Genomic DNA, 18,787 nt, shown 5'->3' with positions numbered 1-18,787 from the left:
GTTTTTGTAGCAGTTGATTATTGTTTCTTTCATACCAGACCCCAAGCAGTTACCAATTTCATCTGTTGGGTCAGGTTCTTAAATATGGACTAGTCTCTAGTAGAGAGACTAATCTTGTAAAGAAAAGAAAATAGGAAAAGTGATTTGGTTTAGCAGATCTGCGCTTTGCCTAACTCTCTATGAAGGGCAGTTCCAGGCTAATATTTAAGTGCAGGTCTAATATGTTTGCTAATTAATAAAGCACTTCTCTAAGTGCCTCAGGGTATCAGGCTGTTTGAAGGCGTGTTTCGGAGGTGCGTCTTCCAGGCTGAGTTCAATAGCAGTTTTGCATTCCTACCTATCTTACCTGCCTGAAGTTACTCAGTGGCAATCGTCCCTGGCAAAAAATACCCTCGTCTATACAATAGTACACAAGGTAAATTTTTTTTCTTAATACAGGTAATAATTGACTTTCCCTTTATCTTTGTGCAGTGCAGTGACTTCATTCAGGAATAAATACTGTGTTCCATCTGAGGATAGGCAGAGTGATAGTGAAACAAAATGGTCTTTGGGTCCGTTTATCCAGGAACCTGCTGTTCCAATTTCAAGCAGGTGAATCAAAAATAAAGGCTTAGAAGAAATGGTATGTGATATGTCAAGAAAACCTGCAGAACTGTTAACACAGGGAGGGTAGTGACAAGGTCTGACTTCATGTTTACCTATTTTTCCTGAGCTGTTCTCTCAACATGTAGCTGAGTCTGAGCTTGTTAATGTGGGTTGTGATTTTCAGGTCATTTGGGTGGGTGTTTTTCTTATGGATCTGGTAAAGCAAGATGCTGCTTACAGAAGCTCATACTCTCTGATTCATTTAATCTATAAAATGTGAATTCATAGATTGTAACGCTAGAAGGGACCTTGGAAGATCATCGGGTTCAGCCCCCTGCACCAAGCAGGAAAGATAATGGGGGGTCAGGTGACCCCAGCAAGGTGACTGTTTAGTCTCCTCTTGAAGATTTCCAGGTTAGGTGATTGCACCACCTCTGGAGGGAGAGCATATTCCAGTCTGAATCTACCCTGTCTACTTTTTATAAGCTATTCATTGAGACAAGTTGTAGATATGTTTTACGACATAGTGGACCAAACTTTTCTTAATCAGTGAAAGTCCTAACCTCTTGATTTTTCCTGCTTAAAGCTTGGTATCTAACAGTTTTCTTTTCAGTATGAAACTTGCACTTAAAGATTCTATTGGGTCTCTCTGACATTGGTGCCCAGATAAGCACAGGAGAGAGGCTTGTTCCTGAAATCAACATTTACATGTCAGGTCCTTCAGCTTCTGTAGCAGACATTTAACTCTTGCTGGGACAGCTTTGATTTTGTGTGCGTGTGTGTGTGTAAAAGAGATCAGACTTGTAATGTTTGGGTCTTAGCTGCTTCAAAATCAAAGCTATTTTTTCTTTATTAAAAAGACAGATGGTGACGGAGACTAACATTTTAAGTACAATTGACTCCTAGTCAACATTTGAGGAATGTTTATGTTGAGCCACCTGTTACATTTTTCTCACTTACTTATCTTAGGATGTATGCCAAATTGCACCTGTGGGATTCTGCCACATACTTTACATGACTTTAAAATGCTGATGTTACAGTCAAATGTTGGCTCTTCAGAATATATTGCTGTGTCCTGTGGGAGTGAAAAGCTAAGAGATTCCTATTTTTGGTAGGGATGTCAGTAGTTTAACAGAACAAGGACGGAGAAGCTTAAACAGCTCCGCTGGTCTCTGACCTGCTGCTGATAGCATAAACCTAGTGGTTCTCAACCTTTCGGGGCTTGAGGCACCCCTCTAACTTTTGAGAATTGAATGGTACCCAGTTTCAAAAATGAATGCTTATATTACAGTGCATACCTCTTTGCAAAGGGGCTAGGCTGTAAGGGCTGGGGAATTAAGCAGGGATAAGCTCGAGCCTGCATCTATCTCCTCATCCTTTGTTGCACCCTTCAAAGAATCTGACATCACCCTAGTTGAGGATCACTGCATTAAGCATTTGCAGTATTTACACAACATGATTATGTGCCTGAGAAGCCCTGGCTCCTAGTTGTTAGTGAGAGGTAGTTACACATGTTAGTCTGAAGTCAGGCAGAAGGCAGGGTAAGATTTGCGCCTTCATAGACTAAATCAGAAATATAGCGTGATCTTTAGTAAGCAGAGGGCTTACTTCAGATGCTGGGCACATCTACATGTGCAGTTAATGTGACTGAATATATTCCAGCTCAGTTTGAGCTAAAGTAAACTAATCCTGATGTCACTGTCTACACGTGTTTAAATGCAGTAATTTGTTGCGTTATATCGGATGGGACTATCCAGCAGTGCAGTAAATTAGTCTGCTGCACCGTAGTTGCCATGCACATGTAGATGGTGACACTTTACTGCACAGCAAATTTGTCTGCTGCACAGTAAAGCATTGTGTAGCTTTGTGCCTGCTGTGAAGGAACTGCAGGAAGCAGATTTTCTTAAGTAGAAAGGAGTGATTAGAATGCAAAGGATAAGGAAAAAGGAGGCGGCACTGATGAAACAAGCAGGCTCTTTTTGTCTTACTACAGTAGCAACCCCAAGACAAGGACAACATATTGGTTTGGTTGTCACCTACAGTCCCCAGCTTAGATGTATCATTAATGACGTCCAGCCCTTCCTGGAAAATGATGACCATCTCAAAACAGCCTCAGGGGACAAATCTGTCCTGGCAAATGACATCTCTCCAGCAACAGGTGACCTAACTGCTAGTCTCATCAAAGCCCCTGACCTTGCTACAGACCCAAATGCATGTTGTGCTGCTGCATCAACAAAGACCTCATCATCTCTGGACCAAACAACATGGACTATAACATCCAAGGTTCATTTCCCTGCACCTTTACCAATGTCATGTATGCCATCACCTGCTTACAGTTCCCCACTGCTGTCTACATTAGACAGATGGGACAATCTCTGTATAATGGACACAGATCTGTTATCTGTGAAAGACAGACAAGCCTGTGGCAGAATACTTAAACCTCTCTGGACCTTCTATTGCTGACCTCAGAGTGGCTGTTTTTAGGCAACAAAACTTTAAAAAAGAGTATGAACAGAAAGTTGTGGAACAAGAAATTGTCCAAACACTGGCTGGTGTTAAGTATAGTCTAAAACAAGACTGGGTTCTTATCCTATTACCTGGGTTAGCTTGTAAGCTCTATCCCTCAATGGGTTAACCACTTTGTTTTTCTCTCTCCGAGGCACCCTGCCTCTCCCAGCACTATCTCCTCCCTGGCTTCCCTTCCCTGCCCTTTGTATTCTAAACTTGCTTTCTGTTTAGCAGTCTCACTTCCTGCAGTCCCTTCAGAGCATCTGCTGAAGCAAGCAAGTTGCTTATGGAAGCTTATGCTAGTCATCTCTGATTTAGAGTCTATAAAGGTGCAAATCTACCCTGCCTCCTGCTAGTCAGAAGGCCAGCTCTTACAATGCAGCATTGTTTTCTAACTTTACATGTTCTAGTCCACCATGGATATACTGTGAACAGAGGTAGTCATCTGAGGTGGTCCTGATTGTCCTGGGTTTTAACTTGGCTCAGAATGCTAGGGGCACAGCTATTTGCATACTTAGTCCTTCCAAGTCTTGCTAAGCCTCTGCTAGCCAAGACTAACTGGCAGTAAACTTGCATAAGCTGCAATTACACAGCATTATCCTGAGGAAGTAAGTTTTAGCATGCTTCATCTTGCCTGCTTCACAGGTGCTTATCACAGGACAATGGACTTCCTGGGAAAAATGTCTGTTCACACCCCAGCAAGGTTCTTTGGGTAAACCTGATTATCTTTTATTATACCAACTCCAATAATTGAAAAAAAGTATTTTTTCTTTTTTGCACACTGTCCAGTATAAGTGCTCTTGATCAGGCTGAGAAAGCATCAACAGTGGTATGTGCTCTTCCTGGATGGAATGAATAGTAAAAAAGTGAAAGGCTGGGCTGCATGTAAGATAGGCAGTCTGTGAATTGAGGGGTCAGTGGGTGAGAGGTGGGGTGGTAGGGGGAGGAGAATGAATGTAGCTGGTAAATAGGGGAGGGGTACCTGGGAGGTCCAATGTTAGGCAGGTTATAATGCATCTCAAATCCAGTGTGTATATTTAGTCCATGGACTTTTTGTATCCAGTAGGTTGATGTGAAGTTCATAGGTTTATCCATTAAATGTGTTTTATAACTTCCCTTTGAGGATTAGAACTGGGAGATTGAAGAGAGGGTGGTTTTCTTGTGAGAAATATGCCCCTACAGGTAATTGGTAAAATGGCTGGGAGAATGAAAGGCAAAGTGCAGACAGCACAGAGTAGACTGCTATGCTGTGCAGGCCTTGTCATGACATGGTCTTGCTCCTATGAATGCAGTGGAGTTGAAGAAAGCTAAAAAAGCCAATTCAGGAGCTAAACTTTGTTCACTAGTAAGGGGGAAAATCCGATTTGGAGTTGTAGAACATTCCCCTTCCCAACGGCTCAGTACTGAAAAGATAGACAAGAGATTAAAACAGTCTTCACCTGAATTTAATTCCCTACCCCCCACCCAAGGCCAGGATACTAAAAACAAAGCATGAACATTGTATTTGCATTGGTGACCATGCCACTCTGCTCTACTGCTTTTTGTCTACAGCTGAAGCATTTTATAAAAGGAATGCAAGTCCAATCCTCTGTACCAGATAGAATGACCCATTCTAGGAACCCTGAAGCATGACAAGTTTGTAACTGGAATTTCTGAGACTGCTGTAAATATGGTCTTACTACCTCCCATATAAGCACAGACTTGCATGTTGAAGAAGTGCCCATTAATCTGGGCCCACAACTCTCAGCTGGAGTGCTGTAGGTGTTATAGGCCTTGCTATTACAAGTAAGACTCTACCAGAGTAACCCACTTGGCCTGTACAGTGGAATGGGTGAAAAGAGCCATGCAAAACTCATAAAGGACTTCAGTAAGACATTGTTAAACACCTGCAGAACAAAACATTATGGTTTGTTACAAAAGTAATGTGTTCTCACCTCAAATGTCTAGAATCCATCTCTCTTTCATAATGTAAGTCTTACATACTTCCACGCAAGTCCTGAGTCATCCTGCTGACCTCTATGGAGCAAATGAATACTCATTTGGCCTTACCGTTATCAGAATCTGGCCTGGTTTCCCCTAATGAACTGTCAGAAAGAAGAAAAGTGCTTCCTGGATCCTCTCTGTTCCCTTAATCATGTTCACTTCTAATGAGCTTTTCCTTTTGGTCAGGACTGTCATTGAGCTCCAGGCTTCTGCAGGCTAGATAATCATAGACTGCATCAGGCCAGAAACCTGGTTTGATACACCTGCTTCAGGCCTTTCTGTTGTACTTTTTAGTCCCTTGCTGTGGGGTCTGCATGGAGCAGGCTGGCTATAGGACACCACGATCTAGCTCATGTTACCATATTTTTAGCACTTAAAGTACATCATGCTTTCACATGTGCACTTCCTAAAGCTGCTATTAGGACCTTACAAGGTCTTGATTAAGGCAGCCAGGCCTATTGGGAAAGCTTCACAGATCAATCTGTACAATCCTGGTAAGAGGTGTTTTTGCCAGAGCTTTTTGTCCAGCTACGAGCATTTCAAACCTGGGGACAAACTATAAAATGCATATATGAATAATTTATTATAAGCTTTATGCAGAGAAGTTAGAGCAGGGTTAGATTTATAGTCAATAATGTTTGATCGTCAGCAATCATCTCAGTCATTTTAAATGTTCCTTCCCATGCAAAGAAGAAAGGTTCAGAGTCGAGTGAAATTCAAAGCAAGGCCCCTGTCTGACACATGGGTGGACATAACCAATTGAGAAGCATTGTCACAAGAGTTGGGGATTGAATCTTTTCTCAGAAAAGCTACTGTATGCATAGGTCCTTTTAATAGGACCAATAGCAAAACATGATTTTGAACCTAGTCTGACCTGCCTAGTTCTCATGAAGTTCTGATTCTTAGCAGTTTCCAGTTCAGTACAAAGTACTCAGTACTCTGCAAGGCATATAGAAATGCAGTTTCCCAATTTCTCTTGCCATCTTGTCTTCTTACTAGCATCTGAAGTGTTCTCTAAACACCATAGTTATATACCTGTGACAGCTATCCTATTTTGCTGTTCCAGCAAGTCCAAGTGCCATAACGCAAAATATTATTTCTCCTCCCTGATGCTAATAGGTGCCAAGACATAGAATCAACCCCTTTATTTATAAGGTGAGAAGCCTGTCCAGTATTATAACATGCAACCAGATTTATGCTCTGAGTTTCAAATAGTCTGTAAATAATGACCCTTAAGTATCTTGTTACGATGCATAACTATTTATACACTTCAACTGGAAGCAAGTATACAAAAAAAAATACTATAAACTTCTATGAGATGGGGGAACAAACAAACAAACAAACGTCTCATTAAGGTTTTGACATTTTTTTCCCCCGGGGCTGAAAGCTAAAAGTGATCACCTAGTTTTCAAGATGCAGTTTTCCATGAATAGGAGGAATGGGTACAAAGGGGTTAGCCAGTTTTAATAATAATACTATTATTCTTATTAACTCTTTAAGAGTTACTTTTTTTTTTTTTTTTTTTAGAAAGGTGTTAGCCCATTTCCACAGACATGTTAAGCATTTGGAGAAACAACTGCAAAGTACATGGGAGATATAGTGGTGGTAACTGTTGATGGGAATAGATATGTTAGTTAAGGGATCCCTGCCCCCACTGCTTAAACAGCAGCTTGAGTCACCAGCTTCTCATTTCACATAAAGGGACAGATGCCTTTGTGATCTGACTCTTAGAACCAAGCTCTTACACTCAGCACGCGCTGCTATATTTGCAAACAGGAGTAATATTTACAGATACCAAGGAACAAAACATACTACAAACATTCAAGGAACAGATGCTCTCGTAACACGAATAGGCCCCAGAAAGACCCTTGAAAGTAAAGCACTCCAAAATTGCAAAGTATTATATAAGTACAAGCCAGGTTAAGTCTGAGCAAGCAAAATGGGGGTCTACATATGGGCAAATACGGACACTTTCAGTTTCATTTAAGATGCAAATAAAATTTTCCTATATATAAAAATAATTAAAATAATGCATTGTCAAGGCCGGAGGTGAAGTGGGTCATCCAAATGACAGCTATGTGACTGAAGTTGAGAAGACTTAAGAACTGTTCAGTCCAGTTATTCATTCTGTTTATTGAATTGAAAAGAAAGGGAATACAAACAGTTAAGTGCTGTGCACCAACATGGAAAAAGTGTATTTTTTTTAAAAAACCCTAATAAAAACAAAATCAGAAGTTAATGTTCCAATCGAACAATTTTTGAAGATGTTTAACATACTACACATTTATAAAATAAAAAAAAGTTAAAAGGTGTTCTGTAAATAATTAGTAAAATGAGTGAAAATAAATACGAGACCCAACATTCTTATGTTTTTAATGTAATATAGCAAAGAAATTTGAACTACTTAATATAATCCAAGAGGAGAGTAACAAAAAAATCCAGAAAGTTTAAGAACGCAATCCTTTGAAACATTTAATATCAGTCCATAGCAAAGTCATTACATACCAAAAGCTCTAAGTGTTAACTAGTTCCACCACAACTCCATAGAAATTTTGACAATTTAGAAATTTTGAGATCAACAATAAAGTTCTTGTCTTGATCTCTACAGCTTGGTTTGTAAGTAAACACATGCTTTGAGGATCCATTTTTGTTCCATACATTTTCGAAGAGCCAATAACTTTTTCCATCTGTGCCTAAAAATGTTAAGATTCAGATCTAGCACGTTTACCCTAAGAATGAAAAATGCTCAAGTAAACATGGGGCACATTGAATTTAAAATTTATAAAAATATACTGGTATTAACCAAAGTCTTGAAGTCAGAGAACACTTCACATACACACAATGTGACTTAAAGTATGCAGTAAACATGAAAAGTACCTAGAACACTTGGTTCTCTGTCTGTTTATGGGACACACATACACCCATTCATACTACATAGGAAACATTCACACAGTTTTACTGAATCCAGGTCATCTGAATTCAAAGACAGGAAATGTGTTTATATTTGTTTCAGCAACTAGAGGCAGCTACTGTAGCAGTTCAAAAACACTACACAATTCAATTAAGTCCACCCTGTTCAAAAAAAAGTGTCAAAGTGTTAATGAATTTTTTCTAATGGTCTTACAAATTAGCATTTTTGAATAAAATGACAGCCAATAATGGTCCTGAGCCAATGTGGGTTTTTAAGCCATAATATAGGACTGATGTTCCTTTTTAAATAGTTGTTCCAAACTAAGTCACGTTGAGGCAACTTGCATGTTCTGGGATATAGATATGAACACAGGTCTACTAAAAGTCTGTCTTCTCTCTTCCCCCCACCCCACGAGCTACCAGTCAACAGAAACTCTATTGTGAACTAGACTTGTGTTGTACCCCCCTCCCCCACCACCTTGTGCATATAAAATATATTCACTCAACAGGGCAGTTCTGGTTTCCATGAAGCATCCTAAAGATTTTTTTCTTTTAAAAGGTGGGAGTGTTGTTTAATGGCATCTCATCACATCAATAGACATAAAACACTCCGCTTAAAATTACTGGCTTGAAACCAGGCTGAGAAGTTACTGCCAAGAGTTTAACAGCTCTCTAGCTTGCATCTTTGTCTACTTGTAAAGTTACTACATTCACTTTGTTTTAGATCTGAAAAATTTATATTAGGGAAAATGAACAAAGCTATGTTTTCCCAGAAGGAGAGATTTGTAACAGCTTATTTCCCCTTTTGTGCTCCATCATCTCTCTTAGGAGTTACTTACCTGAACAGCTCAGGAGCATAATTCATGAAAGGTTTGCCCTGCTAATAATCTGTAGCTATTATGAATTGTAGGACAGCTACAAAACAGTATTGAAGGCAAAAATAAAAGTAAAATACAAATTTATAGTAGGTTCTCCCAGGATTGTAGAATCAGTAACTAGAAATAACTGATCATTGAAAGCAAGTGTCTTGAACTTGCTCTAACCCTTAAATCCCAGCTTGGGAACATTTTTAAGCACATGGAAGTTAACACATTGCAGATGAGCAAATAGCATTTGCTTTTTCCATTGCCAAAATCTCATTTTTTTTTTGGTCTATGTGCAAAAAGTATTAGTACTTTTCAAACCATGTAATGAATGTGTGATGGCATGTTAGAAAGAGTTTAGGCTGATCTCTTGTAGACTAATCCTAAAGCAGCAGCTATAGTTGCATCATTTACTGTCTGTAGGTTTACAGCTAATTTTGATATCAAATTATGTACCATCAATTTTTGTCATGCAGTCTCTCCTTTCTATCAATTTCTGCAGAAGTCAGAGAGGCAACACAAAATGTCGACAGGAACCTTAAGAAAAATTCTGGACATAAACCACTCCATCTGATACATAAGCCTTTCATTTATATTGCATAGTCACATAACTAAATTAAAATGAAAAATAAAAACGTGTACTTCTCCTTAGCCCCTCTCTAAATTGTTTTCCATATATTTTAAGAGTATACACTGACTTTTAGAAGCTCTTAATTCTTGGTTTTGGAGATGGAGGGGAGAATGTTTTTCCAAGATAAATTTAAATTAATATTCCTAGATATGCACCCCTATAAAAAAGTCAGGTATTGGCTAGATGTGCCCTTGTAGCTTTTACCGGCTGTGGAATTCCTGCTATCAGTTTTTACAGGCAGTATTCTACACAAATCCTGTGGAAGGAATTTTATTTATTTATTTTTTTATATATATATAAAAACTTCTGGGAATACAGTAGGAGCTTTGGCCTGCATTTTTTTTGTGCTCAAAACTCATACAAAGTCAAGGGCAACATGGGGCAAGCAAGCAGTGCCAGACTGAGCACCTCATCAATTAAATGCACCATAGTAGTAACTCTGGTAACTGAACATTATAAAAGAATTGAAAGTTGTCAAAACCCCCCAACAACTTAGGATAATGTCATGCTCTAAAAGTTTAAAAATCCCACCTTAACATATGTATTTAACATAATACATATGAAGCTTTGAAAGTAATGAATAATAATATTGCTGCTGCTAAACAATTATACTATAGTTCAAATATGTAAGTGCTGTATACAAATTTGGTTTCAAATAAATTCCGAGTCTCAAAGAGATTATAATAGTTTAGGGGGTTTTTTCCCCCCCCGCCCTTGCCACAGGAGAAGTCATGCTGCAACTGTAGCACGAATCACAGAATGCTGGTCTAAAGAATGAGTGGGTGGGCAGGGGGAGAAAAGCCTAAACTTTCATTGTTAAAAAAAAAAAAAAAAAAAAAAAAATCTATGCATCCTCATGTTCCAGGATTATTAAATTCTCACAGTGCAATTTTAAAGCAGATTGTGGAACGCTGAAGGAAAAACAAAACTAGATTGAGGATATGTGTATGCTATGCAGCCCTCATTTCAGTTTGGCAGTACCACACCAGAGAGGAATAAAACTGGTTAGATTAAAAGGTTCATCTCAGCAAGTACACGGAAAATGGGATTTAAGATTAAACACAAGCATGAGAAGAACCTGTTAAACAGCCATAGTCTGTTCAAATCCATCCTGCTTTGTAAACCTTAGAAGAATCCATTTGGTTTTCTTTCCCTTTACAAAGGGACCCATTACTGTGCCATTTCTCTCATTCTTGTTATCCAGCCATGAATCTTTCCATCTTCCCATGGACCCTAGCAAAGTTATCCCTCCACCCAACCAATGACACACTAGTGTAGATTCACTTAGCTTCAGTAGGAAACAGCCTCATCCACTCCTTTCTTCACACCTTTCATGATAGCAAGGAAGAGGGCATGCAATTTCTTATTTCCAAGCAGTCCCGATACTACCCTTACCTTTGAATTAGAAAAAAGGGAGTTCAAAACCATACCATGAACCAAATGCAGAGTAGTGCAGAAGCACAATAGAGATACCAGGCCATCTGTTTATTTTAAGAAGCATAAAGTACTCAAACTAAGTGTTTTTACACAGGAAATTAAATTAACCATTCCTAAAATGTCAGGTTATTCCACAGCACCAGTTCAGAACAAGATCCAAAAGAGACATTTAAACCTGTAAACTTAAAAGTATATTCTCAAAAATCTATGCATTTGTTAATCAAAGGCTAAAGAAAATATTGCAGGTGTGTAATTCTTCCCTTAACCTAAAAAGGGAAGTTTTAAAAATGTACTGAAATTTGAAAGGTTAGGTACTCTTATTAAGTTTTTAAAATTACAAAGTAATTATTTGTTCCAGCTCTTTCCTAATATTGCTACACAAATTAAATATATGCAAGAAGTCTGTTTTTATGTAATCCAAACTTTGTCCTGTTTATTAACCTAGTAGTTTCATACTGCAACCTGATGTTTCTTGCTTCTAAATAATTCAATTTCTTCATTAGGATGGGCAATGAGGTTTCTCTTTTAAAACAATACTTTTTGTAGCCTGTGTAAAATTCCTTACAGCCACTGCTTTTGGCCAGGTCTTGCACAACACTCTAGAAGAACATTAATTATACTGCATTGCATGACACTTTTTAGGCTGGTTTAAATTCCAAATGTATACAAATGAAGTCATTTTAATCCTATAAATAATTTATTTTTAAAAAATTGTGCTGTTTACCCCTTTACAGGGCAACGAGCCATGTGAAAAGTACAAAACTTTTTGTCAAATGTGATACTGAGTGCTTTTGACATAGTTCACTTGTTTATCACCTGGATTTATATATACTGCGCAACGGGCAAGGCTAGAATCCATGAACCAAGCTGCAAAGATCTCAAGCTAAATAAGGCGGAGAGAGATTTAGAGAAACAAGAGAAGGAAATACTTTCCTATCCAATGTGTACTCTTCAGACTAAAGCACTCTTTCTATCAAGCCTTCTAAACTGTTAAATAAAGTTTTCCAAACAAGCATTTAAACTTCATTACACAGAAGAGCAACAAGAACAGTAGCCCGCCAGACAAAAGGCAGGAGGGAAAAAAATATATATACTGAGTTCAATGGTTAGCCTGAATGTAGCACAGTTCTTCACAACCGATGGGGGGGTAATTCAACACGGTGTCCAACAACGCTCTAAACGACGTGCTTCATCTCAACTGGTTACTATGAAGCAAGGTGGTAAATGTTTGGCCCCGATCGGGCTTCAGAAATGGTTCTTTTTTTCATGACGAGCATGTCTGTCCAGCTATCAATCATGTTTGTTTGCACCAAATCCCAAGCCATTTAAAATACGACTAATTAAGTTAAACAGAAGTCGTCTGCTCCAAATTCTCCATCAACTATCCATGCTACTGCATTCCTCTGAGCAAAGACAAGATGAAACAAAGGGGGAAAAATATTACACTTTGAAGTATTTTTACATCTATTTAAATACCTCTATTACAAATACAAATTTGCATATACTTAGATAAAAATATAGAAATAAGGTTTTACTACCATGCAATGAAGAGAGAACTGGCACTCTCTTACATAGAACTACTCTCTCCAGTTCCATTAGTGTATTTAAATTTTACAGCTTCTCACTTCATCAAGAAGTATGCATGATAGAAATAATTGCCAAAAGGTGTTTCATTTTGTTGCTTTAAGCATAGCTTGTTCTCCTCTCAGGATATTAATATAGGGTATTGGAAGGAAATTTTGTTACTGAACATATGCTACTTAATGAAACAGCGATGCAATGAAAAACAAAGTAATGAACTGGAGTCTCATCCAGCATGGCAACAATTTTTGTTTAAATTGGGATCTCACTATTTAGCTCTTCAAAGAAATAAGGCTGTATGTCTCTTTGACCTGCTTTAATTATATCACATTACCAATACTGCTTCACTTGGATTTGGGGAACATCAACCTTTTGTAATTAACATGTTTTCACTGTTTGCCATATTTTAAAAGGTTCCTGAAGCATAGGAAAGCTAATCTAACTGTTCCCAAGTTTCACGCAGTTACATAAAAGAAATCCACAGCACTGAAAGTTCCATCCCTTTCCTGTTATGTTATACAAATGTTTTCTTTGGGATGGGGGCTGGAAAGGAGCCTGAAATCTAACAGAAATAGGGTCAGGAAAGTAGGAAAGAAAAGGAATGGAACCACTGAAGGACAGGAAGTTGGAAAATATTTGGAGTGGGCTGGGACTGAAGGGTGGGGTAGTATATACCCTGTTTTCAGTCCAGAGACATAGTTAGCTGATTAGTCTCAAGTTGGACAGAAGGTCAGGCCGGGTAACACTTTAGACACTAACTGATTCAAAGGCATGACCTTTCATAGGCAATGGCCTAGCCAGACACTGAATGGAAGTAGGCTGTCCCCTACAAGAGTTCATGCCTCAGAATCAGTTTGTAAAGGTGCTACCCCGCCCTGCCTTTAAGTCTAGGATTGATTTAATTTAGGCCATATTACTGGATGGAAGTCTAACACCTACCTCACCAGTAGTTTCAAACAGATGAGCCACAGACTGGATGGCTGTGGACCCTCTCACTACAACAGGGCAGTTATTTTGGACATGGTTAAGTGGTGGCAAGAGAGGGGGCTTGCAGTGCCATAACCTTGGCTATACTAGGTCACTGATTTGGGTTTTCCAGAGGACACATCCTTGCAGTTCACTCCAGCTCCATACTGGAGGTTTAAAATGAGAACTGGAAGGCTCCAATGGCTTCACTAGGGAAGTCTGTGGAATAAGCATACTGATGATTCTGAAGATGACAGAGGGTTCCCCCTCCCCCCCCCAGAAGAGGCAATGGTTCTGTCCAACACCCAGGAGCTATTTAGTGTTGCATGTTAAATTATAGATCCAAAGCAAGTGGCTGGGAGTCCATTTCACTTGCAGAAGCCCCTAGTACAATCTGTACACAAGCAGTTTTACCTTCAATATCCTGGTTGTCTACAAAAGGTGCTGGTCCCCATATTCTAACAGTGCCATCATCGGAGGCGCTGGCCATCATGGATGGAATCTGCGGGTTCCAGCTGACACAGTTAACAGTACGTGTGTGCCCTGTCAGCTCCGCAATTGGCAGCTCACTACGTTTGTGCCAAATATAGACTTTGTGATCTAAACAAAACATTTGTTTTAAGAAGCAGAATGGGAAATACTGAATTAATGGTCTTTAAAAAAAAAAGAAAAAAGAAAAATTCAGAAAACATGACATTTAAATTCTTCCACATACACATTTAGTTCTTAGATATCAACACTGTATAACCTCCCCCACCCTGCATACATGCACACATACACTTTCAATGTTACAAATTCTAAAACTAAGGCCCTGATGAACCTACAGCAACAAGATTTTCCTTTTAAATTTAAAGGTAAACTGATCAAGAAAACATAGGCAAGTCTCATTAATAAACAAGTCTTGCAAGTCTAGTAAGATCACTAACGAACGAAGAATTCAACTGCAATCATACAACTGTCAAAGTATAGATAAGACAAATCATGCTCCTCCTAAATAAAAGAATATGTATCCACTTGCAAACTAAGCCTAGAACAACCGTTGAACTACATCTTAAAACTTTACATTTTTATTATACCACTGTATTTGAAATATACACCTTAAATTTATTTTAACAAATATTTTGAAACAAATGTTCCTAAAGAGGCAGCAGACAAAAGTCACATCCCTAATCACTAGAAGATGCACCTTAATATTAAAAGACCTTCAAAGTTCTAGCCTTCTTAATCTATTTCTTTCTAAATAGTTTCACAACAGACAACTAGCTTTGGCTCAGCAACCCCCCCTACGCACAGGGGTAAGTTGTGAACAATTACTGACCAACCTTGATACCAATGCTTCAAGACCCATATATTGAATAAATTGTGAACATTTCAGGAGCCACCACCACATCTGAAGGGCAGACATGCCCCCCTTTCTCCTTCCCAGCAGTATAATTCGAGGAACAGTAATTGGTGAAGTGATTCAATGGAGTCTCAAAACCACACTAGTCTAAATAAAATGAAGTTCATTATAGAGCAACTGGTTAAAAGATATTCAGACAAGTGTAGACTGATAGTCTGACAAACATGTGGATGGAAGTTGTTACTTAGTGCTATACCAGGCCCCATCCCAAACAGATATAGACAGAACTACATGAAACATCTGCTCAGGAACACATGCACTACTACTAGTATTTCCAAATCAAAATCTTCAAAAGAAACTATGACAACATTTCAGCTCTCACATCTAATGCTGTTCTGAAAGCTTAGCATGAACATTTGAGCAGCCTACTTCCTCTGCCTCCCAACCCCTTAAAAACAAACAGCCACAGTCTCTGGACCTACCTGCTAGAACAAGATCAGATAATTATTTGATAAATCAATTGCTTTTTGCTTAATCAGCTCATTTTAATAAGCCATCACTGCATTAGAGAATTTAAAACAAATACGCCAGCTTGCATTTACATTTCACACTCCTCATTTCAGGAGACTAAGGCCTCTTGACAGATATCACATTTGTCAAGCATTATGTGCGTGACAGTAACATACCACATGCCACAACAGTTTATCATTGGATAAAAAGTAGCCCATCATCCACAAAACTGCTCACTAAACCTACAACTTTGTTTTAACATGTGGTGGAAACATCCACCATAGTTTTAACATATGACCAGCTGGTATGCGACTGTGATGCAATAGTTACATGTAATGCGTGACAAATTTAATGTCTGCTACTGCTACGGGCCTAAATATTAGGGCTGTGCGAAGCTTTGGTAGCCAATTTGATTCGGAGGAGATTCAGCAGCCGAACCTCCAAATCCGAATTGAATTGGGAGACCCATTAAAAAGGTGTGAATCGAATCAGGAGCCTCCAAAAATTGGCTCTGAGAGTTTCAGAAGGCTTTCAGCAAACAGAAACTGAGAAGACTGAGGGGGATGGGGTGATCTTCCATATATGGAAAAGGCTGAGAGTGGTAAGGGAAAGACTGCTCTGATATTGACATTTGTAGCTGGCCAGTGACTGATCTTTCCCCACACACACAAGTGATACGAGTTTTACTTTCAACAGTTTGATGTGCACTTTCACAGAAACCCCTGCCAGGGCTGTTGGGGGAAGGGGGGGGTGGTGTGCGAATCAGGGCAACTGCCCCAGGTCCTGTACTTTGGGCAGCTCTGCAGAGCCAGGCAGAGCAGCTGCAATGACTCAGCACCACCACTGGCTTCACATCCAGCCACACTGCAACACCCCCTCCCCAAATCTGCTGCTGGCTTCTTAGTCTCTGGGGTGCTTGGGGGCAGAGCCCTGCACAGGCTGATTTGCCCCAGGCCCTGTCCCCTGCTCAGGTCATCTCTGACCCCTGCACCTATCTCCTTGAAACTTGGCAGGCTTCATGCCCTCAGAAGGGGCTACCATCCCTGCTGTTTTCATCCGAATCTGCAAAAAAATGACAAAGTTATAGGTATTTTAGTGATGCCCCATTATAGTCTATGGCCAAATCTCCGAATCTGCACCAAACCTCTGAATCAGCCAAATCGAATCAGGACAGTGATTCAAATCACTGAATTGAATCACAGTCCTTCTGAATCAGCCAAATTCAAATCCAAAGCAAATACCTGCTGCTTCGCACAGGCCTACTAGATATCTCTTTTCTGCATAGGTGATGCATGTGTGTGGGGGGGGGAGGGGGGCATGTGTCCCCCAGAGGCTGGCCACAGCCAAAGTTGCTGCCAGGTGCGGGCGGTCCCTGCTTACTGCTTGCCACTCCCAAATCCCCTTGCTACCAACACTTCTGTGGCCACCTGTGGGTGGTCCCCGTTCGGCCCGCCCTCACTGCCAACGTCACCGTGGCGGTCCCCACTTACCATCACCATGCCCCTGCCACTGGCACTGCTGTTGCCTGTGGGTAGTAACCATGCCCCCCACCCAGCCTCAGAAGGCACGTGTCGTTTATGCTTTTCTGTGTTTAAGAAAATCCATGAGCCATTTGCTCAAGGTGGTACACTCAAAGTGTAAAGACAAGCCAGCATCTTGGTATGGAAAAGGATGTCTTTTTTTGTTTTGTTTTAATTTAAATGGAAAACTCCACAAATGAGCCAGACTGATGCAGAAATCAATTTTACTTTAAAGAGGCCTCATTTTCTTCTTATTTGTGCAGATAGTAGAAAAAAGCCTACCTAGCTGACAACATACCTTAAATTTAAGAGGTTATGACTTATTAATCTGTTACTTTTTTGTACTTAGACTTTCACAGCAGCCATATTTGCAACAATTCAGTGCAAAGAGGCAACAGCCTCAGGCAGTCCGAATCTAAATTAGGTGCCATCAGCTTCAACTACAGCTGGGTAGTTTTTAGACACTGAAAATGAAAAATAAAAAAGCTGTTCTTAAGATGACAACTTGGATAAATTCATTACCACATTCATGTTAGACATAGTCTGTCAAAAAAGTGAACTTTCACAAAAAAGGGATTGGTGGACACCCACACATGCACAAAATATCATGAGATCTCAACACAGACTCTGAACTTTCTGGTACACAAGGTACTACCCCCAAACCAGGATTCTGACTTAAAGAAATAAAAAACCCAATAAACAAATGAGGATGACACTGTCATCTATCCTTCAACTGATATGGGGTAGGGTGGTTTGGTTTAAAATTTCAAGAGCTTTCTTGATACTTTCCAAGAAGAAAAGGAAAATTACCCTAACGTGCTGGCCAAGATTTCTACCTTCCAAAAAGGCTATAGTGAACTACTGAGTATAAATAGCAAGTACTTAGTTGTCTCAGTCACTGCCTACAAATATTGTGCCTAAAACAGGGTTCAGCATCCTCAATTCCCACTGAGGTCAATGGGAGTTGAAAGCACTTAACTGCTCACAAGACTGAACCAGTTCAGAGCAAGTTCCATTAACTACATTCTATTCTTGCCACAGACTATTTACAAGCCATAACAAATCCACTATAGTTGCTATGTCATTGACTGAAGACTTTGAAACTTTATTCCTAGTCTAAATAGTCCTATCCAAGTTGAGATGAATGCTCTCCTAGAACCAAAACAATCTAACCACACCTATCTGATAAAATACCAATCACATTTAAGTTATTCACTTCAGAACTACTTTGGTTCTGAACACAATGCAAAGCGTCTGTTCCCCCCCCCCCACAGCCCAACCATACCACACCCCCACACAAATTTTAAAAGATTCTTGGAAGTATTAATCCCTTAAAAAGGGTGACACACAAGATGCCCATGAGATCATACAGGCCATTCTACTAATGTAGCATTGTTGCTTACAATGCATATATAAATACCAAAAGCATCAAGAAATACTTGTTAACAAGTTATTTCTTTCTAGGCGGTGGCAGTTGCTAGGAACAGCATTAAAATGCTTACAGAAATATGTATACATTCCCTTTTATGCAGGAAGTGTGCATTTTATTTAAAAAAATAGACTGCAGTTAAATTGATGTTACCTTCACTGCCACTAGCGATGAAGTCTTCATTATGGCCTCCAAAACAAGAGTGAATTGTGTAAAAACCTTGTGTAACACCTTGATACTTTCTCACTAAAACTCGGTCTTGCAAGTCCCATAAGTGAACTCCCTGTGGGCAGACAAAGAACACAGTGGAGATTTTATCAAAAAAAGATGTCCATTACCTTTCTCTGAAGTATTCTAACCTCATGGTGTTTCAGTCATCTCAGGCAATGAAGCTAGACCCAAGACAGTTCAGCTGAATAGCTGTGCGCTAAAATAATACCTTAGTTTTTATTCTGTGGTGCCTCTCTTTCTAGAACCCCCAATTTATAACATTGTAGTTTTCAAAAATACTTAAATTTTGAA

The 18,787-nt window shown here is 39.5% G+C and overlaps 1 protein-coding gene across 3 annotated transcripts in view; it reads right to left on the bottom strand.

Moving 5' to 3' along the window:
• Nucleotides 1–7,430: 7,430 nt before the first annotated feature.
• WDR26 (WD repeat domain 26) overlaps nt 7,431–18,787 on the bottom strand; it is a 42,176-nt gene continuing 30,819 nt past the window's right edge. For 2 of the 3 annotated variants that reach the window (XM_090048010.1, XM_090047997.1), the window contains 3 exons: nt 18,419–18,548; nt 13,879–14,064; nt 7,431–12,320 (listed from right to left, as the gene is read on the bottom strand). In XM_090048010.1, the coding sequence (XP_089904136.1) occupies nt 12,295–12,320; nt 13,879–14,064; nt 18,419–18,548 (342 nt within the window). In that variant the 3' untranslated portion in view covers nt 7,431–12,294. Of the gene's footprint in view, nt 12,321–13,878; nt 14,065–17,134; nt 17,301–18,418; nt 18,549–18,787 lie in introns of those variants that run through there. The other variant, XR_016442414.1, reaches the window with a different exon arrangement.

This window comes from Crocodylus siamensis, chromosome 1 (assembly GCF_052110815.1).
Source record: "Crocodylus siamensis isolate JL-2025a chromosome 1, ASM5211081v1, whole genome shotgun sequence".
Taxonomy (NCBI): domain Eukaryota; kingdom Metazoa; phylum Chordata; order Crocodylia; family Crocodylidae; genus Crocodylus; species Crocodylus siamensis.
Note: the sequence above shows the minus strand (reverse complement) of the source record. Positions and strands in the feature narration are given on the sequence as shown.